The sequence below is a fragment of the Oncorhynchus keta genome, chromosome 35 (assembly GCF_023373465.1).
Source record: "Oncorhynchus keta strain PuntledgeMale-10-30-2019 chromosome 35, Oket_V2, whole genome shotgun sequence".
Classification (NCBI taxonomy): domain Eukaryota; kingdom Metazoa; phylum Chordata; class Actinopteri; order Salmoniformes; family Salmonidae; genus Oncorhynchus; species Oncorhynchus keta.
This window is the reverse complement of record NC_068455.1, coordinates 43,317,354-43,341,909: the sequence shown is the minus strand read 5'-3', so window position 1 is coordinate 43,341,909 and position 24,556 is coordinate 43,317,354. Positions and strand designations below refer to the sequence as shown.

General features: G+C 44.4%; 1 protein-coding gene across 5 annotated transcripts in view; it reads right to left on the bottom strand.

The window, feature by feature from the left end:
* Positions 1-23,579, bottom strand: part of LOC118368528 (protein quaking-A) — an 85,881-nt gene extending 62,302 nt beyond the window's left edge. For 3 of the 5 annotated variants that reach the window (XR_008093185.1, XM_035752690.2, XM_035752692.2), the window contains exons 1-2: positions 23,153-23,578; positions 1,909-2,051 (exon numbers count right to left, since the gene is read on the bottom strand). Coding sequence is in view for 4 of the 5 variants with exons in the window: in XM_035752690.2 (XP_035608583.1) it covers positions 1,909-2,051; positions 23,153-23,297 (288 nt within the window). In the remaining variant the exon portion in view is untranslated. Of the gene's footprint in view, positions 1-1,908; positions 2,052-23,152 lie in introns of all 5 variants that reach the window. The other 2 variants (XM_035752691.2, XM_035752693.2) reach the window with 1 other exon arrangement.
* Between the last annotated feature and the right edge of the window lie 977 nt (positions 23,580-24,556).

Below are 24,556 nucleotides of genomic sequence, written 5' to 3'. Positions count from 1 at the left end.
GGCCAAACAGCTCTATTTTTGTTTCATCAGACCAGAGAACATTTCTCAAAAAAACTACAATCTTTGTCCCCATATGCAGTTGCAAAGTGTTGTCTGGCTTTATGGCAGTTTTGGAGCAGTGGCTTCTCCTTGCAGAGTAGCCTTTCAGGTTGTCATTACAGGACTCGTTTTACTGTGAATATAGATCATTTTGTACCTGTTTCCGACAGCATCTTCACAAGGTCCTTGCTGTTGTTCTGAGAATGATTTGCACTTTGACACCAAAGTACATTCATCTCTTGGAGACCGAAAACGTCTCCTTCCTGAGCGGTATGACGACTGCGTGGTCCTATGGTGTTTATACTTGCGTACTATTGTGTGTACAGATGAACGTGGTACCTTCAGGCATTTGGAAATTGCGCCCAAAACTGTCAAAATATTGTCTGCGAGTATAACAGAACTCATATTGCAGGCAAAACATGAGGAAAATCAAACCAGGAAGTGGCTTCTATTTTGAAAGCTCCATGTTCCATAGCTTGCCTTCGCTCCATTTAAAAGGGATATCAACCAGATTCCTTTTCCTATCGCTTCCTCAAAGTCTTTAGACATAGTTCCAGGCTTTTATTTGAAAAATGAGCGCGAAAGATAACATCGCGTCGGTGGATATCTGGGTGTTCGCATGAGTTTTGCAGCCATTGACTCCCTCTCCTGAAAGAGACCGTGCCGGTTGATACATTGCACTTGTGATTTCATGAATATAAATATTTTTAGTAATATTTTAATGTGGTGCTATGAAATTCAGCAGTTGATGACAATTATCCCGCTAAAGTGTGTATGTAAACTTCAACTGTATATCCGGACAATGGCAAGACAGTATGTCACGGCGGCAGTTTTTCCTAGAAGAAGACATTCAATTTAGGAGGATGGACTAATGGCTTTGGGAATTGTATTTAGGGCTGTTGTGGGGCCTGGATTTTAGGCTGAGCCAGAGAGGTTTGTAGGGACTGGTGGGACAAGCAGGAAGACTGGGTTGGAACAGTTTGGGGTGCGGGAAGAGTGGTCCCTTTATCAGCTCTGTCAGGAGGAAAATGCATTTCACGCCTGGCTGGGCCTCTCCGCTGCCTGTCCCTCCCAATCCGTGCGACTGGGGGAGAGGAGAAATGTTGCTCTTAGAGACGTGACACGGGCATCCTTTTGTGCCACCCAGTACGATTAGTACCGGTAGATGGTGGCTGACCAGGGAAAGGTACGCACTCATACCCGCCCACATCTCATGACCCCACTTGTCAAACTCCTCACAGTCAGTGTACACACAAGCACACTTCTCCGACATCTTCACCGTGCCCCCCCATGACGTCTGCAGCTAGAGTAACAGTGCCAGTCTGCTCCTATCCAGACTGGTCTTTGCAGTGCCCTCTATCCAGCTATAACCATCCTCTCCACCCTGTCCAGTCTCAATGCTGGACGCTGCCAGGGGCTATTCAGGGCTCAGGTGGTAAGCCGTCAATTTTCAACTTCCCGTGTATTTTTTGAAAGGTAGTCTAACATCATCCCCCCCTCCTCCTGACCCACTCCTCTCCCTTCTTTCTCTGCCCATTTGGGTAACTAAACAGCTGGGAGTGTGCTTTTCCTTTTGGAGGCAGCCTTTAATGATACCGCAACATCAAACAGGCTACTAGTGGAGCAAAAATGTGTGGCATTCGAGTAGTTCAACGCTACGAGGCAAAGTAGCATTCAATGGTATTCTTTGTAACGAAGGATAGTAGGGAGTCATAGTTGGAAGAAAATAGGGACAGAAGACTCCTTTGTCCTTCAGTGTAGTCGACGATGGGGCTAAATCCAAAACTGCACATGTGTACAAGTAGCCTGTGTGATCACGTAGTGTTTAAGTGTGCATGCAGATATATATGTATGCGTGTCATCACTTACGTCAGGGAAGTCTTTTACAGGCACAAAGAGCTTCTCCTGCAGGTGAATGATCGGTCCCAGGGCCTCAGGTAAATCCAGAGGGTGTTTCTCTACCAGGCCGTTCGCGGTGTCACTGTACATTTCTTTCCTCACTCTGTTGATCTCTGAAAGACAAAAGCAACATGCAGTTTGAGGATTGCACGCAGAACAAAACTAAAGCTATAGGAAATAGTCGTCAAGACAATAGTCAACGAGTCGGTCCAGAGCGGAGTGACATGGGAAAGTTACCATCAGAACTCGTTTTCATTTTCCACTGCACAACTTTTGGAAATGTTTCACTACAGTGTACACTATTGAGTACAACCCATTGCTGTGTGTTCGATCAAACCATTGAGGACTTGTTAGATGAGGTCTAGGGAGTTGTGGATTGTGAGGGGTTAAAGCTAGCTCAGACAGCATGCTGGTGGTACATCTAGTGAAATGCAGCAGCAGAGAACGGGGAATAGGAGAGCCAATCGTTCAAGGGGAGATGTGCCTTCAGTTTAGATCAGCCTGTCCAGTAAAACAAATGGACCAAAGGCAGGGACCAACCCACAGCGAGACAATTCCAGTCACACATATACTACTGCCTACATAGTGAAAATACAGCCTCAGAAAGGACTGGGCTGCAGTGTTCTTTAGCTTAACTTCAGGGTGTACAACCATTGGTCACGCTGCATCCCACATCCCTGACCACACGGCCCCTTAAACCATGACAGTGTATTCGGCGACCACCAGTTGATGTTCACAAACCATCCCTCAACCAAAGTGCCTGTTATGTTCGAGCCTGGTCCTGACAAATTAGAAAGGCCCATGTCCTCTTTCAGATTTTGCCTAATTCAATTGAGGTCAAATCCCGAAGCGCACCTTTGTAGGTTTATCCAAACTGTGGTTCAGAAAGAGTTTATTTTAGACTAATGGAGGTGTGGGAGAACTCCAATGGGAGATCACAACAACGACCGAGGTGGAGGAAACAGAGGCCATCTGAGGGAGAGTGGTAGAAAGAAACCTGAGGTGGGCCTCAAAGGGCCACCCTTCAATTAAAACGTCTGCATCATAGACATCAATACCAGATCCCGAATGACAGGGGAGGGAAATCACCTCTACAGCCAAAGTAACCCTGAGTGCTAACACCAAATGCCAGTCCCTCAAGTGCTGTAGCGTCACCCAGAGCAGCAGGGCTTGTGAAGAGAGGGTGTTATAAAAACACACGTATAAGACCTGAAAACAAAAAAACAAGGTGGCTGTTGAAAAGGATTTCCCGACCATAGACAAAGGCACATCTGGCAAGCAGCTCAGGAGAATCTCAGATCCGTTTGATCCATACCTTCAAGGGTTACAGAGCAGACCACTGAGATGACATAAGTCCTCCCCATTAGGGTGACATGTATTCAGCTGTCGAGCTATGAATTAAGTGGGATGGGGAGTACAGACAATATCGCTAAGTAGCTAGGTCCTTCCCTGGATAAAGGACTGAAAGCTTCTTGGGCCAGACCAAATCAATTAAACGTTGACTTTTTTTGGGCCAGGACTTAGTTGAACTATGCAATTCTCATAGATCTGTTTGAGTAGAAAGGGGTGTATGTGGTTTAGTGGAAAGTATTGGGCTCAAATAGATAGAAAACTGACTGAAACAGGGAGGGACAGGAATTTGTCCAATAAGAAAAGGTAAACTTTTGTTTTCCGTCGTGAAACGTTGGTGTGACCTAATGAATTTGGCCCGGCTGGGACCATGGGGATGACTTTGGTTGGCTATTGCAGCCGTATGGTCACAGGACTTAGTGGTGATGAAATGCTAAAAGGTAAGCTGTGGAGAGGCGGTTCATATTGCCTAGAACATAGGTTGTGTGTGTGGACTCAAGCCTCCCAGGGTGGGATTCGTAGGAGGGCCAGGTACTGGGGTTCATCAGGTTTGAAAGGCTTAGAAATTGGCAACACAGCCAACAACTTGTAACGTTCCTCCCTCTACACTGACAAGCACGGTCTCTTTACAAAAGGCTCCCCCCCGGCCTAATTTTATTTCCTGCTGCTAAAATGTCACATTAACATAGAGGCCGGGCAATCAGCCTGAGAAGCACAACACTTGACATCTAATTTCACTGGTATCGAAATCCTCGCGCCAACTCTTTTCCCAACCGCTGGGCTAACCTAAAAATTACCCCGCCTGGGCACTTGCGATGAAATAATTTGTGTTTGTCCACCCTGGCGACGTGTGGCTAGTCAAAAAAAATGTATATAATAATTTTTAAAAAAAAGGTAGACTAAGAATCATTCAATCCAAAATGAAGAAACAGCTGGATAACTTGGGCAGTAACAGAGAGTAGAACTGACAGCAATTCAGGTGATGCAACTTTATCCAGTGCTGTTTGAAGCACACACAGCCATCTGAAACTACTTTGATGTTCGCATAGAAGTTCTAGGAGACCATGGATGAATGGAGAGGAAAAGGTATGGCGGTCCATGCATCACGTCTGTGTGCGTGAGTAAGGTTAAATGAGGTAGTAATAGATCCCCCTGGCCTCCCTTCACCCACCCCACTCAGCTTAGTTTGTGTTTCAAAGTGCCAGAGTCAGCATTCGGGTCTGTTGCACACACCGAATCGCCAGGTCTGCCTATTACATAAGAGAATTGAACTCTGCTCGACTCCCGATATTAACAAAAAACAACACAAAAAGTGTCAGGAGGACAGTCAGTGTGAGACGGATAGAGATCACCTGCACTGTGCTGAAAGGCAGAACAGACACATCATTTGACTTGACACTTCACCCCTTCCAAAACACCATTGGCCTAGAAGTCTCATCTCTTTCCTACCTTCTAGTTCCTGCAGTTATGTTTTTATTTTATGTAACTAGCAGTCATTGTAAATTCTTATTTACAATGAATGCCTACCCCAGCCAATACTGGGCCAATTGTGCACCACCCTATGGAACTCCCAATCACAGCCGGATGTGATGCAGCTTGGATTCGAATTAGGTACTGCCTCTTGCACCGAGGTGGTGCCTTAGAACGCTGCGCCACTCCAGAGCCCAGTCGGTGTCAAGAAAATGTCAGTCCGAGTCTTAGCACAGGCAGCCCTCCATGAACTACAATAAAAAAAAGTTAGATTTCTGTTATAGGGAAGGAAAACAGTTTGAGAACTCTAACTAAATGCAGTGACAAAGCAGTTCAATAGCATTAGGATAGCGCTATTTAGAATGAGAGCATACAGACAACTAGGCTTGGGCGGTATCCAGATTGGCATGACTTTGGGCTGTTCTGCAATACCAGCACTGAACACAAGGGGGACTGTTTCAAAACCCCACTGATGCTCTGTAATCCGAAGGTTTGCAATGCTAACATGTACAACTACATTGAGAAGGCTAACGAGCACATTGTGAACATCTTGTAGTTGGGCCTAAACTATAGAAGGAAAAAAAAAGGGGGGGGGGACTACAAATAATAATAATAATAATAATAATAAATGCCATTTAGCAGACGCTTTTATCCAAAGCGACTTACAAAGTTTGCTACATGCACAAAACAAGCAGTCAGCAAGGCTCTTGAGCCAGGAGGGGATTACCAACCGAATGCATGATTTGGGAAGACACTAACTAGCTACTAAATTAGCAAACCAAATGCCCAACGTCAGAGCATTTAGCACATTGTAGACAATTAACTTAGATTTCTTATAACTGGCAAATATTTATTTGTGAATTTCATACTGTAATTATCACCTGGAGCATGCTGCACAACAGTGAGTGACTCAAGTAAACCACATGACTGGGATGACCATAAGCTACACAATAATGTGACTGCTGAAATGAACGCAATGTTCTTTATCTAAGACAAACGAGTTCACTACAGGTATTTACTTAAGTAGCTACAAATATTTAAACTTAAAGAAATAGTTAAGGATATTGAAAACCCATCCCAGGACTTTCCAAATACCCCAGTATACCGCGCAAGCCTACTAACGTCACTGACGGTCAAGCATAGCCCAGCTCATGCTTAACCGTCAATACTGTGAAATCAATAACTAGGCCAATACATACTAACCCTGTTTTCAAGCGCATTCCCACAGTAGGCCAACACAGAACTGGTCAAGCAAAGGCAAAAAAAAAATCAGACCTTCTAGAAACAGGCCTAAATCAAGTCCTTGGTCCTTCCTTCCTTTCAACTCACTCTTCTATAACATTGAGGCATAGAAATAGCCTACATAACAAAGTACTGTATCCATCTCTATGAATGGATTCAGCTAGATCAGGTATTCCAAACTGGGGTACACAACGCTGTCGGGGTACACCAAACAACAATAATTCACATTTTTAAAGTCCATTTATATTTTCCAACGGGGCGATACATTTGGGTGAGTCCCCCCGTCTGACAAGCCTCTTTTCACTGGCAAAAATACAATTAAACCATTAGTGTTCAGCGAAATAACAATGTCAAATACTGGTAGCCTAGTCAAATAATTAACATCCAATCACATTAACCGTTAATCTCTCATGGGAATTCCACTAACAGTCCGTATGTAGCTGCTGCTCATGTTGACATCTGTACTGATGGCACAAAAGCCATGACAGGGAGACTTAGTGGAGTGGTAATGAGCAACTGTTTGTATGCGCCCGACGCCACTTGGGTACACTGCAGCACCCACCAAGAGGCTCTTGCTGCCAAGGGAATGCCTGACAGCTTGAAAGACTTAGGACACTACAGTGAAAATGGTTAATGTTGTCAACGCAAGGCCTCTGAACTGACTGACGTGTATTTTCTGCACTATGCAATGACATGGGCAGTAACCATGTAATGCTTTCACAACATACAGAAGTGCACTGTTATCAAGGGGCAAAGTACACTTTGAGACGAGCATAAAGTAGTTTTTACTTGTCTGACCTATTGCATGAGGAGTTTCTCACGACTGGCCTACCTGAATGATCTGAATCTAGGATTACAGGGGCTCTGCAACTAAATACAATGTGCAGGACAAAATTGAGGCAATGATTAAGAATGTGGAGCTCTTCTGTCTGTATTAACAAGGACAACAGGTCTTTCCATCATTATATGATTTTGTGTGCAAATTAACTCAAGCTTACGGACAATGTCAAATGTGATTTAGCGAAGCACCGGAGTGAGTTGGGTGCGCCATTACACAGGTACTTTCCCGAAACAGATGACAAACTGGATTTGTTATCCCTTTCATGCCCTGCCTCCAGTCCACTTACCGATATCTGAACAAGAGAGCCTCATCGAAATTGCAAAAAGCGGTTCTGTGAAAATTTAATTTAAAATCAGAAGCCACTGCCAGATTTCTGAGTATCCTGGCTTGGCAAATCGCGCTGTTAAGACACTGATGCCCTTTGCAACCACGTACCTATGTGAGAGTGGATTCTCTGACCTCACTAGCATGAAAACTAAATACAGGCACAGACTGTGTGGAAAATAATTTAAGACTGAGACTCCAATAGAAAATTGCAAAGTTATGTGCATCCTTTCAAACACACCCTCATTAACCTGTGGTGAAATATTCACAATTTTCAATTAACAAATATGTTATGTAAGATCGCTAAATAAAGATCTAAATTGATTTTCACTTGTCCTATAAGAGGACCAGGGCACTCCTCCAAAATCCCCATCCCAGTGACTCAGAGCTGATGCTATTCTCCCTATGCAGTCTTTGGATCCTAGCAGGCCAATTCCTCACGTCAACCAGAGCTAAAATCAGCAGTAAGATCAAATTCTCACCCACATGGCTGTACACCCCTGGGGTGTAGGTCCTGGAAAGGTAGGCTTTTACTGAAGGGCTCTGATGGCGTGAGAGCGTGCATTTCTGCGCACAGACCAGACCGCGGTGACGTGTTCATCTACTCGGTGTAAACAATCAAGTCATAGTAGTCATGTTCTAGGGTAGGCGAGACTCAGGCTTGAAGGAGGGGGGACGATTCAGGCATGGAAAGGAGAAGAGATGGAAGGAACATTTTATTTGGTAGCGATGCAAAGATGACATAGGGCTGCAGTCAAACATGATTTCACAGTCAACTGCGAAGAGTCATGGGTCTCCAATTGCCCTAGAAAGGAACCAGTGGAAACAGCAGAGGGGAATAATCTAATCAGGTTTAAGGGCAGAGAGCGGCAATCTAAACAAGATCCATGAGGTCTGGGACAATGGATCATTAGTAAGTCTAAAAATAAAGAGTTCCGTAGAGACATTAACTGCTTCGTCCTCGTCCTGCTGCAGCTCTCTGGAAGAGGCCGTCCTCTTGACAACCCTGAGCCCTTACGTCAGGGGATAAAAACTGTGTCCAGCACACCACATAAAAGGAGAAAGGATAAGAAACTAGGACAGGCGAAAGCCAAGCCAAATCCAGGTAGGGATTCAGTCCGCCATAATGCTGTTCTCCATCCCATGACGTCAGATGAGGAAAGCGTAAGAAGGACGGCCGCTTAATCATTTTTTTCTTTAAATACACCCCCGCGGTGGTGGTAAAGAGCATTCGCAAAGGTACACGTTTATCCACTTTGTAGCGGCGCACTTTAGCTATCACAAAGCGCATGAGCGAACATATATTTTGGATTAATGCATTCCCTTCCAGTCCCAGACGATTTTATCCAAAGCGACACTCCACTTCAACAGTTAAGGCTTTGCGGCAGAAGGTATGAGAAAAGGGCTCTTAAAAAGGTGAACAAAAATCTAATATGCGGGCGATTGAGCCATGAAAATTCATTTCTGCTCTTAGCATTGACCAGTGAGCCGGATGATGACTGTGGCAAATCCTAGGCAGTCCTCAATATTCTCAGGGGCCGACGTAATTGCTGGGCCAAAACAAAATAAACACTAAACTGCCATTGAAAGGAATGACGCTGTGGTTTCCAAGGCGAGCCAGTGAACGATTTATGTTTGCAGGACTCTGCTAAGCAGTCGGAGTAAAAACCTCTGGCGCCAGTTCTTTGAGCAGATATGCTACTCAATTAACGACTGGAGTAACAAGGCCTCTCAATCCTCCATCTCTCCACTGGCCCTGATGTGAGCAAAGATAGGAAATACAACAGCACAAATTTGGTTTGGTCGTTCGATGCTTCACAGTACTTCCCAAACACAGTTAGCTGCATAAATTGGGTAGGGACAAAGTGTAAGGCTGAATGGTGTAGAGAACACATTTCTGAAAAGCAGCACGTTCTGCTCGATAGCAGTCAATGAGCAGGCGCAGAGCTGCTTCTAATGGCAGAAAAAGGATATCGAAATGACCGCTACATGCACTGTGCAGGTCCTTTGTGGACAACTTCCACAACAATCAAAAAAATAAGGGGTGAATCGCCTCAGCGCAGAAACAGCACAAATAGACCCTTTACCAGTATCAAGCCAAATTTGACTATTTGAGCTGCGTATAGCTTTCTGGTTGAGGGGAATTTTAAAATCCCTTTTCCTCTGATCGCTACAAACTTCTTCCCTGCCTGCTAGTTGAAGCATTCCAGCAGTTAGCCAGGGATTGGATAGATTCAGTGTGTTGGTGTTCTGACGGAAGCCAACATGTCAGCGAGAGAGACAATAATAGCAGTGCTTCTGAGGTTGATGGCGCTAGCAGCCGAAAATCTGACAAACGTGGCTTAATGTGCCTCTTGGCAGCGGGTTGCGGCAGCATGACGACTCCAATAGGATGTGTCATAGCTGGTCAGCGTGTCAATTAGACAATGAAAACAGACATTCACACAGGAGGAACACAGTCATGCATTTGGGTCCCACAGCTTTGGCGAATCTCTGGGTCCGTGTACAGTGCCACAGACCAAAGCAGGCTGCTGTAGTCATCATTTCCTATACTGTTGGCAAGAAAAGAACAGGCAGTGAAATGGAAATTCGGCATGGCTGTGGAAGTCTGACTGGACAGCCAGTGAGTAGAAGGTAGGCGTACAGGCCTGACTCAACTGACTAATGCAGAACTGAAGTGCTAATTTGGCAATATTGCTAGCCAACATCTCAGCACACCGCCCCGATTCCAAATCATTGAGCAAAAAAAAAAAAAGACTAGCTCTCCTAGTGCCAAAGTCTCCTAACCATTATCAGATCTGAAAATGAAGAGACCTCGGGATCTCTGCAGAGCTATTAAGCCCTGCTACTAAAATTAGAACAAGAGATCACCACATGTGGAACTGCTTTATGGTCTGGGTGCGAACGGGGGTACGGTATCAGCTCAATGAGGCATGGGAGTGCTTGTTTGCTGCACAGGGAGAGGTCTGCTGTTGGACAGCGCACTCACGAGGGCCTGGCCAATTCAGAGCCATAATGGCTTCCCTTTAAATGGCCGCCGCAGGGCTCTCAGTACTCTACACGTGGAGGTACATTAGGAAGACACCCCCAGGGTGCTCACCAGCCATGTTGCCCTTAGCACCACAAGCCGGCGACACAGGGTAACGGAACATACAAACACACTGCTCTTAACACCATTGGATCCCTCCCATTGGCAACCACATGCCAACATTCATGTAGAATAACAGTAATATAAGGAGAAAAGGGTAGTGCTTGATGCCAATGGTCCACTCAGCAAATCCTGCAAATGATGCAATTCACCAACTACTAATTCTAATGCACCCACCAGTTTAAAAAAACAAAATAAAGAAACATTATTGCTGCTTTTCTACCATCACAAAAAGGGATGGGTTATGTAGTGTTAAATTGGAAAGTGCTTTAAAATGTTTCCATCCATCTTTGGGGATACTTCTTGGAAAGAGGATTGGGGCCTGGGGGGGGATAAAGAAACTCCCCAAAAATGCCTACATTTGGCTGCTGTGTGAAGAGGGAAACTCCACCCTTCAGCAGCATAACAAAAGAGCCAACAGACCACTCTTTAGAGACAAACTGGTAAGATTGTGTCTCTGCAGACTTAAAGTGGGGTATTAATCTCACACCTCCTTTATTCTCCATTTCAAGGGAGCTCATTTCAGACTTCACATACCACAGAATGTGAGCAAATAAAATACAAATAAAAAATAAACACGTGTTGTGTGCTCGACTCTCCAGACTCACCCACTGTTTATGTTAACCCACTTCCTCATCGCAATGGCTGATCCAGCAGGAGAAGCAAGCACCACCCACCTTCAGTCTGGCCCTTAGACGCTCACCCACATTGCTTTAGAGAATACAAGCCATCTGCTAAGCATTCTAGGATGTGAGTTAACAGGGGGGAATAACAGGAAAGGACTGGGATGTTGGGCTGATTATGTGTCTGTTGAGGGGAACAGAGGCAGACAGAGGCCATGGCCACATGTTTCCACTGGAAGGCCTGTAACGATAGCCAGAGGAAGCATTTCCTTTCGGTGCTTGCCAGGGCAGAGTAGCAGGCTGAAAACAAAACACAGAACAAGGAAGACAGCAGCCACACCACAATGACAGGAAGTGTCCAGCTGTCAGAAGAGGAAGAAATGTGTTAAGAAAAGATAACAGTCCTGTTTCCTCCGAGCCTGAAGCGCCCTCATAACATCCTATGGGGGGTGGGTTATGCCATCCTGTCATTCAGATGGCTAATTATTCCTGGACCCCCCAAAAATATTACACAAGACCTCCACGTAACCCATCCTTCATATTACCCTAGAGTGAAGGATGCTTGCACCTTGCAGTCTTACAAACCTTCAACGGCAGCACTATAGAAAAAAAAATGTCACTCAGAGGTCAGAGCAGGGCACGTATTGTCACTGTCTCGATGGGGCTTTCCCCCAGCCATAGAGCCAGGCAAAAGCAATCTGTGCCTTTCCCATTGGATGTCGTTAGTCAAACGGTCATTAAGGCGGCCTTGTGACTTACTGTTATGATGAAGGGGAGAGGAGCAGAGGGCTCTCTCCATCACATCCATTGGTGGGAAGGGTAAGAGACTGACGCACAACAGCATTTCTTTGGCTTCAATTAGCAGGGATAGAGGTCATGCTATGACAGGGAGCGTTTACACCAGGGCCAGAGAGAAACAGACTAAATGCCGGTAGTGACATAATGGCCGCAATGTGATGATGCCTTGGGGCATGGAGCAGCTAGACAACTTCACATAGAATAACATGCTGCGTGCAAGGTGGTAACATCACTGTGCAGCTCTGGTTGACCCTGCCAAAACTTGTGGCTCAGTGGCTGTATATGAACAGGCTGTGATGGGGGATTGTGGGATGGAAAACCAGCCTTAGATCTTTGCCTGGTCATCCTCTAGTAAGCATAATTACCAGTTCGTGTTGACGCTGAAACAAGGCGCTCATCAGGTTTTTTTTTGGGGGGGGGGGCAGAAGTGGGTCAGGATATCATAGCATCAAGCAAACAATCTCCGCCCAGTGAGTCAGGAAAGCCATCAGAGTCCCTGGGCATGCTTAAGGGTTTAGGCATTGATTGTTTTCAGAGTGCTGGCTGTCTGATGAGGATGGGAGGGATGAGCAGGGCAGTCTGGTTTGTCTAGAGAAACCCAGAGCAGGGGAGGCTGGTTTGAAGAATGGGTGACCTAGGGCTAATGCAAATAGACAGGCCCCGTAACAGGCCTTTAATGTCAGCACTGGTCTTCAGATAAGAGGAAATGTACCCCTCAGGCAGAATTACCGCCATGCAAGAGACAGGAGAAAACAGAGAGGACTAAGCAGGAAATAGCAAGCAGCCATAGAATGTGCCAGACTTCGACAGAGCGGAGAAGGTAGGCTGGCAAGTTGTGTTACGGACTTCTCCCCACGCCGATGTAGAACGGCTTAGGACAGCGTCAAGGGCATGGGAGTCATTCAGAATTCCCATGGAAAACTAGACACTGGTCTGAGCATTCGTAAATGCTGATCACACCGCCCGCGTTGTGCGCATTTATTTTGCAGTGCACACAAATGTTATCCAATCATTTCATCCAAACCTGTCGCGCACGTCACGGGCATATCCTTGGCCAGGCACTAACCTAGAAGTTGGTTCTATTTAACGCTCTCTGCAAGTCCCTCCTCCTCACTGTTTTTTTAGGAGTAGATACCCATGTGGGTGATTGAAAGATGACCCGAGGTCCACACTCGAGTCCAGTTAGTGACAGTAACGCACCATAAACTTAGTTGCCAACCGTCATATAAAAGTCCACAGAAGAAGGCTGGAGGAGAGATTACTGGAAACTTACTAAGTTTCCTTTTATCGGTGGATTAATTGTCCGTAAAGAAAATTGTGCGACTCAATTCTAGAAAGATTTAGGGGGAAAAAGAAAAAGAAAAAAAAAATGCATTTTTGGTCAAATATTTGAATGTCTATATCCCAGAACAAATTAACAGCAAGCTAGCTAACTAAATGTCTGTGAATGTTTGTTTTGACCCGTCCCCAAATGAATAGATGATTCAGAGTTCATTTTGACATTTCAACCTGCGTGTCATTATCACATCTGGTGTGGATGGACAAAAATCAACATGCACATGGCCAGTGTATGATACATTCATGTTATGCCTTTGAGAAAAAAAAAAAGCATAATTTACCAGATCCCAAAACGATGCAATAATACTCATTCTAGCAGAGGCATGTGGTGAGGGGGAGGAGGAAAAAGGAACCAGAGCAGCTCATCGAGTTGTCAGATGGTCAATAAAAATTTAAGGAAAAGGGTTGAGGAAATGCTCACGCCACCGACAGTTTGAACGAGTGTCAAGCGCAATCCGTGAACTTCCGAGAGGAGAAAATTAAGGTGGAAGGGGAGAAGAAAAACAGTCTACCAGGCGAGCTGGAGAAACGGGGAGCAGTCCATCGCTGCAGATTAGGGCCCCGAGACGATACCTCACCTGAATGTGACAGAACAGCCAGTGCCTCTGCATCGATTCAGACGCCCAGAGGATACGGACTCTGGCCTGCTGCACAAAGCAAGAGCATTGTATACAGATATCCCATTATAGTAATCTTATCTAACACATTTTCTCCTCTCTTCCCTAGTAATCTTTATGAAGGGCCACTGCTTTTATCGGCCCCTACTTAGAGTGGACAACGGTTGTAGTGGGTACTAGCACGGTAGTACCATTGGTGACAGTGGGTTGTTGGCCCTACAACACAAGGGATCATTGTGTGGAACTGAGGGGGGAGGGAGGGCAACTGACCTTCCCCTCAGCCTGGGAGAAGACCTCATTCAGAGCACATATGCATTCTCTTTATCGCCCACACCCTCTCGGCCTTGCTCCCCTTTCCATTCAGTGCACACAATCAATTCTCTGTGCCTAGAAAACACACTAACCCTTTCATTAGGGCCACAATGATTTCCCATTATTTTCCCCCTGGGAATGTTGTTTATGCTTTCATTTTGTGTAATGGTGTTAAATAAGCTTTTGTTTCCCCAATTAAAACCTAAAAATTAAAAAAACAAAAAAAAAAAAAAAACAGCCATTGTGTTTGGTTGTAATCTAGTCAAATCTCAAACTGATAAATCAGGCTAATCCTTCAGCAAAACAAACTAGCAGCAAAATATCAGAACAAATACTTATAGAAAAAGAGCCATCATTCAACCTGCCCATATGCAATTCTATAATTTCATACAGGCGCTCACGGCCCTACTGTAGTAGTCAGTCGGCAACATTGAGAGCAGAGGAAGACAAACTTGCAGAACACTGCTACAGTCAACCTCCTGGTGCTTTGCCAGTATCACCGGATGCTGTGACGCAACCACTGGTTTGAGGGGGGGTCAAGTTCAGGGTAGGAGACGGGACAAGGTTGCACTGACTTGAGCAACTGCAGTGTGGAATTCAGCAACTATCACCACAAATTGCTTCAAGGTACCCTGACCGTTTGCATTTACCCTCAACCGCAAGTCTCAATTTACACAAACCTGTTCTTCGGAATAAATATTTAAAAAACACCTTTGTCAGCTGAGCAGAGGACTACTCACTGCCAGGGTGAAACTAGGCTAAGGCTTACAGATTGAGAGGACTAAGCCACATTCGTACTCAACCACCAAGGTAAAGTCAGTCTTTACAAGACAGGCACACCCTTCCACAGACAATAGAAAGGAGAATGTTAACAGGTTGCTGGAGCTGTTTGGCAAGAGAAACAGATGAAGGAGCATCCTTTGCAGGGGGAAACCGGCAGAGCCTTGGGATCTGAATGGCACTACCCTATACATATTTGATGGTGTAGTGCTAATGATGGTCTCATACGCCCAGAGGGGAGGGTAATGCTCAGCTACAGACGCGTTAGAGAAACAAGTTTGAGACAGGTAAATGATTCATTGTTGATTTTTTAAAAGTTTTTGTTTTTTATTATAAAAAAAGTTGCAGCTTGTGCCTTGCAAGGAGAAGTTGAAGGTTGCAAACTGCCTGAAAAATGGATCTGTTGTAGCATTTTTGGAGGAGATGAGCAGGAGCTAGAAAGCTTTCAGGGCTTTATTCCAGGACTAAACGTTCCAAAAATAAGTCCTGCATGATATGCACAAGGCAGATTGGGGTCGTCTACAGTTAATGTAATGTAGATCAAATGGAGTTAAAATTCACTAACAGTAGGCATTTGCAAAAACTAAGTGATATCGGTTAAGCACACTTCAAGCTACCCTAAATTCCTCAGCTAGCCGCTAATGCTTGCCATTCCTCTCAGAAGAGAGGGAAAGAATGCAAGCCGAGAGAACGAGAATCAGCTAATTTCTCCACCTTCCTGCTCGGTGTGTCAAAACTAAAAGATGAAGGGGGAAAACGCTGACAAATAACACAGCAACTCCGAATTGTTAGGGCCCCATCTGCAGCAACAGCCAGCCCTGAGACTCAATTGACTCAGACTAGAGCGAAAACAAATGAGACAGAGAGTGTTGGAAGGAGTGGGATGGGAGCTATTCGAAGAAGTCGTGTGGACGAGTGAATGGAGATTTTTTTATTTTAGCAGTCGCAGGTGGACTCTTACAACTCACAGGCAACGGGAGACACAGAAGGACCTTGAGAAACAATACTGAACAAAAACACAACATGTAAAGTGTTGGTTCCAAGTTCCATGAGTTGAAAAAGATCAAATGATATGCACAAAAAGCTTGTGAAATTTTGTCACATCACAATTAGTGAGCATTTCTCCTTTGCCAAGATAATCCATTCACCTGAAAGGTTTGGCATATCGAGAAGCTGATTAATACTTACTCTACAATTTCCACAACCCCCCCGTTATCAAATTAACATAGCTAGAGTTTTTGCATGGGCTGAGTCTCAACCCCCCGCATTTGCAGATGTCAACCCCCCCGCATCTGCAGTGAAAGGTGGCAGAGCTAGATCCGTATTTGTCAGACCATGAGACATCCCTAGAAAAAGAAATAAAGGCATTCACAAAAATGTCTAGTGTCTCAACGGTTTGGCCTACAAAGTATTACGACCATTCTAATGAAAGATGACTCATGAACAATGCCATTCTCGATTCTGCTCTAGGGTTCTTCTCAAGGTTCCCAGTAACAGTTTATTTCTATGAAAGTATGGAGATACGTCCCTTTTAGACACTAAACTAGGCAAAAAAAAAAAAAAAAAACTGTTTACTGATCTCAGATATATGACACACTAGGACAGATTTTGTTTTGGCCAGCTGGTTGTACCATGTAGTGAATCTGTTATTCAATGCATCCATTGGTTAATAGCAGAAATGCCTCTATATTTTGATGCCTCCGGGAGTCTTAAAATTCAAAATAGCTAAATGATTCTTGGTCATTCCATCTTAAAACAATTCCATGTCTTAGCTTCGAACCCCCATCCCTGGCTCTAGAGGGTTAAACAGCATGATCATAACAGGTACACCTCATGCTAGGGACAAAAGGACACTAAAATGTGTTGTCAACACACAATGCCTCAGATGTCTCAAGTTGAGGGAGCGTGCAATTAGCAGAGCTGTTACTATAAGTCGCCTCCGTCGTTTTAGATCATTTGGCAGTTGCGTCCAACGGGCCTCAACCTCAGACCACACGTAGCCAGCCCAGGACTTCTACATCCAGCTTCTTCACCTGCGGGATCGTCTGCGGGGGTGTGCTGAGTATTTGTCTGTAATAAAGCCCTTGTGGGGAAAACAAATTCTGATTGGCTGGGCCTGGCTCCCCTGTGGGTGGGCCTATGCCCTCCTATTGCTGCTCCCCTAACCAGTCATGTGAAACCCATTACACAGGAAAAGGGACATAAAGGAGCAGGGCTTTGCCTTCAGCCATTTTATGAAGCGTAGAAACAGGCTGGTCGTCTTTCCCAGAGACTAAACCAAACTTACACGACCCTTTCTGCCTGAAATGGGTGTTACTTCCTTTGGCTAGGCATGTTTCTCAAGTGCACAAACTAGGCAGAGGAAGGGATAGGGCAAAGTCTAGGGAGGATGAGTTTAAGCTAAATCATTCCAAAAATAAACAAAAGAACCAAGACAGCTGTTGTGACAAGTATTACAACCAGCCGCATAGGCACGGATGGGCCCAATCAAATCAGATTGAGCAAAAAAATAAAAACTCACTACTTGTCAGTGTTCAAAACAGGACAGTATTTGTCTTTACCTAAACATGCACACGCCATCCGATTGAATTCATAGCTAGCAGTGCGCATTGACACTCACCTTACGGATGGCCAAAAATATACTAAACGACACACCCCCAGGGCACTGCCTGCTATGAATTCTGATGGTGTATTAGGGTCCTATCAAATCAGTTTGATTTATTTTGCCCGAATCAGTTCTGTTACATTTTAATCGGGTGTCCGTTATACATTTTTTCCAGGTTCTCACACTAAACTTTTTTTTTTTATTTGTATAAACTCTATACAAAGTGAAGACCAGACATACACAGACGCATTCCTGTTTCGTTTCAGGAAAGATGAATAAACATCACCGATGCATATTGTTAATGTCTTATGATCACATTTGGCAAATTAAGTTCAAAACACTTAGTGGTTATCCAACTAAATTAAATGTAAATAGTTGAATTCTGCTTTAAACTTTCTGGAATCCGCCTGCACTTTCCACAAAAGGGATTTTATTAGGGCCCTAGTGTATGCACGCCTTTGGAACAGTAAACTCTGTGCTATTCTAATCATTTGAAATTTAGTTTAAGACCATAGCCATGAATTTACATTCTAAAAAAACATATGGTCCTCAAAAATCAAGTTAAATGGTTTGAGTACGATCAAGTAGCGCAGTGCAATAGCGAACTTGGCTACATTACAGATTACAACATCTCTAAACTGTCATGTCCTGTTCGCGCCATGCACAATTTGTTATCCAGTGTTCCAAATGCTGTGCCATTTCCCTGCTGACAAGAAGCACCGTGACCTTGCTTGTGGAACTTTGAGTTGCTCAAGTTCAGAGAACAGCTAAACTGAACAATTTTAAATTAAAAAGAGAAAATAAAATGTAAGATCCCATAAATGGCTGCTTGTAAGCAGCCAAAACGCAGAGTGGCTTGGGTGACAGAAAAAGCCAGACAATTGGGGCAGAGGCGGTTGTGATAAGACCGCCCCAGCACTCACGGGATTGTGGCCCGAGATAACAGGGCAGGCAGGGCCTGTTGGAGGATGACTTCAGCTGTAGCAGGGACGGCCTGCACAGGGCCGTGGGCCAGGCTGAGCTCACACAGACAACAGCATGCGGGCATCAGATAGTCCCGGGAAAAGGGGGGGGTGAGACACTATGGATCCTGGGACAGCCTTGCACTCACCCCGTCAGCCTCCTCTGGCTGCCCATTTTATTACCCAAGGAGAGCACAAGGGAGCAATTGAGAAAAATCAGGCCTGCAACTCAGCTTTACAACTGGTCGCTCAGTGAATGGTCTTGTTAATTAAATTCTATCTTATAAGTGGTGCCTTGGGAGGGAATCCGAGGCAGGGGTGTGGAGGGGAGGGTGACTGAGACCCATAAAAGGTTTCAGCCTGCACAACAACCATGCCCTGATCCCCCTCCCCAGTTGAGAGCTTTTGTCTCTGAAAGCCCCAGGCACAGTCTTACTTTGCGAGTGGCACTCAATCTTGTTTGATGGCAAATTGATTGCGTGTCGAAGGTTAGTGCAGATCTAGCCCTGCCCCGTGCTTGCAAAGGGTCACCCTACGGCAGGAAATGAAGTGCCTCGGCAAAGGGTAGGGACTGGGTATAGACCGACAGAACCGCATACTCTTCTGTAATTTTTATTAAGGGCCAACTCTAAACCCCAACTGTCCCAGGGGACTTCCAGTGCCTAAACAGATTCACTCTAAAAAAAACATGACAAATCACAAGGAAGCATCTGATTAAACACCAGCAACAAACCGTAAACACAAAACTCAATCCATTGTGCTTCGGTTAGCGGGGAATCAGTCTGCTCTAGAGACGGCCTTTGAACAAAACAGATTCGGTTTGAGTAAAAAGTCATCGGGTTTGGCATCCAAAGAGATGACTAAACAGTCTACACTGATTTAGTGCTTACCCTTACCCGCTCTAAACCAATTGCCTGTACTTCAGCTGCCTTAGAAAATGTTATAGGATCTCCACGCCAACAAAAAACACTGCAATTTGTTTAAACAAGTTTGCTTGTTGGGGTGATGACAATGTAATGTAAAAATGATAATAAAAAAAAGACAAAAACATGGCAGGTGTCACCACAGAAAGATGACCTGCTTTCAAAAATGCCTGTCAAGTCAATTGAGCCAGTCAAGGTCACAATACACACCAGCAATATAAAGGACCTAGGCAACACGCACATCTTAATACCGAGCTAAACCAGGGAACCGGGAGTAGTTGTTACACAAGAGGGTCACAGGGGCTAATGCTCATGATGTTGGCTTTCCCTCGCCATGGAAACAGCTGCGCACACACCAAGTTGAAGGCACCGGAATGTGTGTTGTATACGAGTGTGTCCGCAGCTGTCAGCAGAGCTCTGAAGGAGAGAACCTTAACTTCCTTCCCCTTCCAGTCGACTTTGCTTCAGCTGTTCAATTTAGACAGAGGGCATCTTGTCATGTGGTCACAGTGCATTTGTATGTGAGATGAGGCAGTGTCGAGTTGCGCCAGCATACCAGAATGACTTCAATACCAGGGTTTCGTATCATGGTAAAACAAAGCATATTAGCAAGTCACAATGGCACTTAATACAGACAAACTCAAGCTACTGTGCTATTCAATCACCAGACATCTTTTAAGTTTAACATCACTACGTTCAAAAAATTACATTAATTATGCAGAGTAATTGATTCATGCATACATTGCTTTTACCAATCCAAAGCTACATTTATGTTAGAGATTTACCCTTCAAATAAATGCTATTGATAGACTGAGTAAATCAAGATCTAGCCAAGGCCCATTGCATTGTAATGTTCTAGCCCATTCTTCCTCAGCTCCCTACTCATGTTTCACAAAAGTTAACATGCAGCCTAGACTCCCCGTGCAGGTTAATTGGAGCAGACATGGTGCACTTGCGCTATAAAGAGTACATCGGCTGCTCTAATACAGACTTGATCAGCGAGACACATTTGACAAAAGTAGCAAAGTTCTACAACAGAACCATTTTACATGTTCTTGCATTCAAAAAGTACAGATGTTTGAGCATACCATGCAACACTACCTGTGAGTAAATTATTATTCTCAATGAGAACTTTCCAGTGTACTTTTCCATAAGAAATCTTGACAAAGACAATGCTGCTGAAACATAAAAAAGAAGTAACGTTTGTTTTTCAAGGGTATTTCCTTCAGCCAACTCCCATTGTCATTCAGTCACTCATCAGCAGGTACCAGGGTCACCTTGACTAAACGACTTATGACAGGTGTGATTCCTATAGTGCCACTTCCTATGCAACCTAAATAGAATCCCAGGCTGTAAACTACTTCCTGGAAAAATCTGCTGACACATCATTGGAATCAAATTATCCACACAATAACCCAAGGTTAAATAAACAAAATCACTGCAGCCTGCAAGCTGTCCTCTCAGACAGAAATCATAATGAACTGCAACGTTTATCCTCGCCACCTACTGAAACCGTGGTCTGCATTTGCATAACATGAATGGCACGCAAATGTACCCCACACGACTAGCTTCCCACTGTGATTAATAGCAGCAGTCTACTTTATAAACATCACCGTGCTATGGCATGGTAATGCTTTTCCCTACACTCAGGTGACGTTTGTACTCAATATTACAGCAGTGCATTATAAATGGGGATGGGCTCACGCCAGAAAGTGCAAGTCCAAAGAGTGAGCAAAGAGGGCTGCGCCTAGACAGCCTCCTGCTCTGGGGTGATTTTCCTCACACACACTCAACATTTGACAGTGGGGTAAAGTTAAGGTGGCTGCTTTGGTAAGCCCAGTAAATTGTAGAGCTGGAAAGAGACGAAGGCAGGCAACATGCGAATTGTGAAACCTCATGTGCAGCCAGGGAAGGGGGGGCGCTCAGCACCAGTCTCTTAAACTTCCCCCCAATGAGTAACAAGCCCAGGGTGGTGCAGCCACATTGGGCTGCTAGGTAAGCGTTCACTGCGGCCAGGCTTCCAGAGCTGGTTGGGTAAACCGATTCAGCAAGAGAGAAACATTGGTGCCTGGTCCCTTTTCCTCTTATCTGGAGGAGTTTGAGTACAATAGTGGGGGTAGGGAGGCAGGATGAAATTCAGGAGAGAAAAAAAGGCCCCAGTTTCCTGTCTCCCTTGAAAAAACAGCAGGGAGGGAAGGAAAGGGTTGAGTGAGCAGGGTTTAAAACAACAAAAAGCCCATATATATATATATATATATTTTTTTTTTTTGCTGGTAGAACAGACAGCCTAATACATGCAAACATGTCTCATCTCCAACCACTCCCCCTGTGATTTTTTTTCTCCCTCCAAAACAACCTCTCCAGAATTCAGTTTAGCAATGCTTAGTGAAAGATGTCAGTGTATCTAAACTGGCTTTATGGTAGACTGGAGAGGTAGAAGCTAGCTGGGGAGGTATTTCAGATGTCACAGTGCAAACAACTTGTTTTACAGGTGACAACACTCCTTTGATTGAACTGGTTGGTAAAAATGTGCACCATGAGATAAACATGACACATTTTGGTTCTATATTTGGAATAAAACTCAAGTTTTCAAAAAAGTACTTTACCAGACTAGATTCAACTGAATACTTTTCGCATTACCAAGGCAATATAGCGACACTAATCTTTATTTCCAGAAAAATGACTAGACGTCAGCCGTCCATATCAGATAGATAAGGGCAGGACAGTGAGGGGGAAGTGGCGCTCTCTAGCGTCACCTACTCAATTACATAAAACACACACACGACTCCCGTTATGAATAGTACATTGGAGGGTTTCCCAAACTCGGTCTTTTTTGCTACACAGCCGATTCAAATGAGATTGTTATTTGAGTCAGCAATGTAGTTAGGGCAAAACTGCATGATTGTATATAACAGAAATAGGCCGCAATAGCAGTAGATAGTTATGTAAACTACGCATCTGAAGTGGCAGACTAGAAAATATCATGCGACAACGTGGCTGAGACGATGGCACTGACAAAGAAAGGCATGTAACAAAACACGACCATAGAATGAACAAACGACACAAATCCTACCCAAGCAGTGGACATTTTTTCGCGGTTAATAAATCCATTTTTTTTGCGTAGAGACCACAATTAGCTTCAAATCTAAAGAACCTATAAATGTTGTCACGGAAAAACCACCGCAGAGCCATTGTTTCGAAATCTGAATCGCAACCGTGGAGGAACATTCCGATGTGGCGCAATTCCATCAGGCAGCTGATAATAGTAGCGTATGCGTGTTTATCCCAACAAAAACTAGCTGTTATGGAGCGAATACAGGCAGATGCATTGTGTTCGATAGGCAACTTTTATCGGAAGGTTGTCCACGAAGGCTGGCACGTTTTATCCTGACTTTTTTTAACCAATCCATTTCACACGAGTTCGATGAAACGTGGAGACTGGCTCTCTAAAAACAAACTCTTATTCACCCGTAAATCAAACTTGACAGGATAGGCTACAATAGAATAGAATATACACTGGTAAGAAAATGTCGAGCTAGTTGTGTCGGTCCTGGCTAGCTAGTTAGCGGGCTAAAAACTTTTACTTCGTCGTCACATGTATAGCCAAATGACATGTTTAGCTACAAATAAATTGAGGTTTGGTTGGAGAGAAAAACCCCGTTTGAATGGTGCACGGAACTAGTTTCACTTCCTCGAAGTTATCAATTTGTAAAGTTAAAAGAAGAAGTTGTGTGGCGCTCTGCGATACTGTAACTCCCTAGCCTGCCATGTTAGCCGGGCTATGTAGCTAGCGACCATGCCTGCGCTCTTTGTAGCAATGCCCACCGAGCTCGAGAAATACGCTTTCCCTTCCAACCTCCATTTCTCAAGGCGGCATTTACCTTCATCGAGAAGCCTCTCAAGGTGTGTAAAGATGCCGCACAGATTTGGCAAGCTGGTCATCAACTTCTTTTCGTTCAACAATTGCATCAAATAGTCGGGACTCGGCCTCGGCCTCTCCTTCACTTCGATCTCCCCGACCATCATATTTGCGTCGAGAGTGCGAGCGAGCCTCCAACAGAATCCTTTCTTATGAAAATGTTTAAAAAATAAAAAGGCTCAAGGAAAAAAAAAAACTTGCAGATCAAATCCTTTGGTCCCCCCCCAAGTTTCGATCGCTGTAGTTTGACGACCCTGTGTGCAATATCTAAATGAAGTTGTTGTTGTTCGGGGAAAAAATAACCACTATCTCCTCCCAAAGAGTTCGTTCGCGATGTACTCTCCTCTACTCTGTGAGCCCAGGGACGTACCAATTTAACCACTGTCAGTACGAGCGAGTATTAACCGAAAGCGTTCGTCCTCCTCTTCACCTATTGGCCAGAATCGCTTTCAAGGGACTGATGATATAACCAATAATGACAAGGTACTGCACCATGAAGGCGGTGACGTGCCAATACTACACAGAGATTAGAACCAATACAGTGCATGCAATACAGTGGACGTTTATTTACAGATTTCATACACAGGTTCTACCTTGTCGTTTCTCTTTAACGTTTCTCTGTAACTACCGATATGTGCTATCCAGAGCCCTAAATAGGATATTTCGGTAGTTTACAGCTAAATCAAAAGCATAGTAATGCTTTTATTTTACATCTAAACACTTGATGATTAATGTTTTAATTTGATGGAGATAGTTATATTCAATATTATGGTACACCCCCCTTGCATCTTCAACTGTGATATGATATAAATATTATTATTATTATTATTGGACATACAACCAACAGTTGTATTATTAGTTGTGTGACCAAAATAGACACGGGTCATGACATTTAAAATCGAAAACAGCTCCCTAAAATACCTCTCAAGGTCCGCTTTGGATGAATGAATCAATGTGACAATAATCAGTATATGCCTAGGCTATTATAACAGGCCTGCCTCTTCCTTGGACAGACCTTTCCATATCCATTGAAGCTGAACTCAATGCAGATGATCAATAGCCCACACAATGGAGCCACCTGGGTCGTTCCCCAATTGTCTAATTCAAAGAAACCCTGTCATGTTCTAATTTTGGCAGCTGTTGACTGAGCGGGGCCCACCTAAATCTGCGAATTTGACCTGGGCCCCTATTCAATTGGTTCACTGTAGTCTATCGGCCTTTGTGGAAGTAGTCCCTCTGCTTTGGCATATGAATAGTAACCAGCTGCACTGTGACCTGTTTTAGCCATCGTGTCAGCCCTCAGTGATACACTTCCTTCCAGGGCCACGTTCAATTGTTAAACGTTGTCAAACGTTGCAGATAGAAA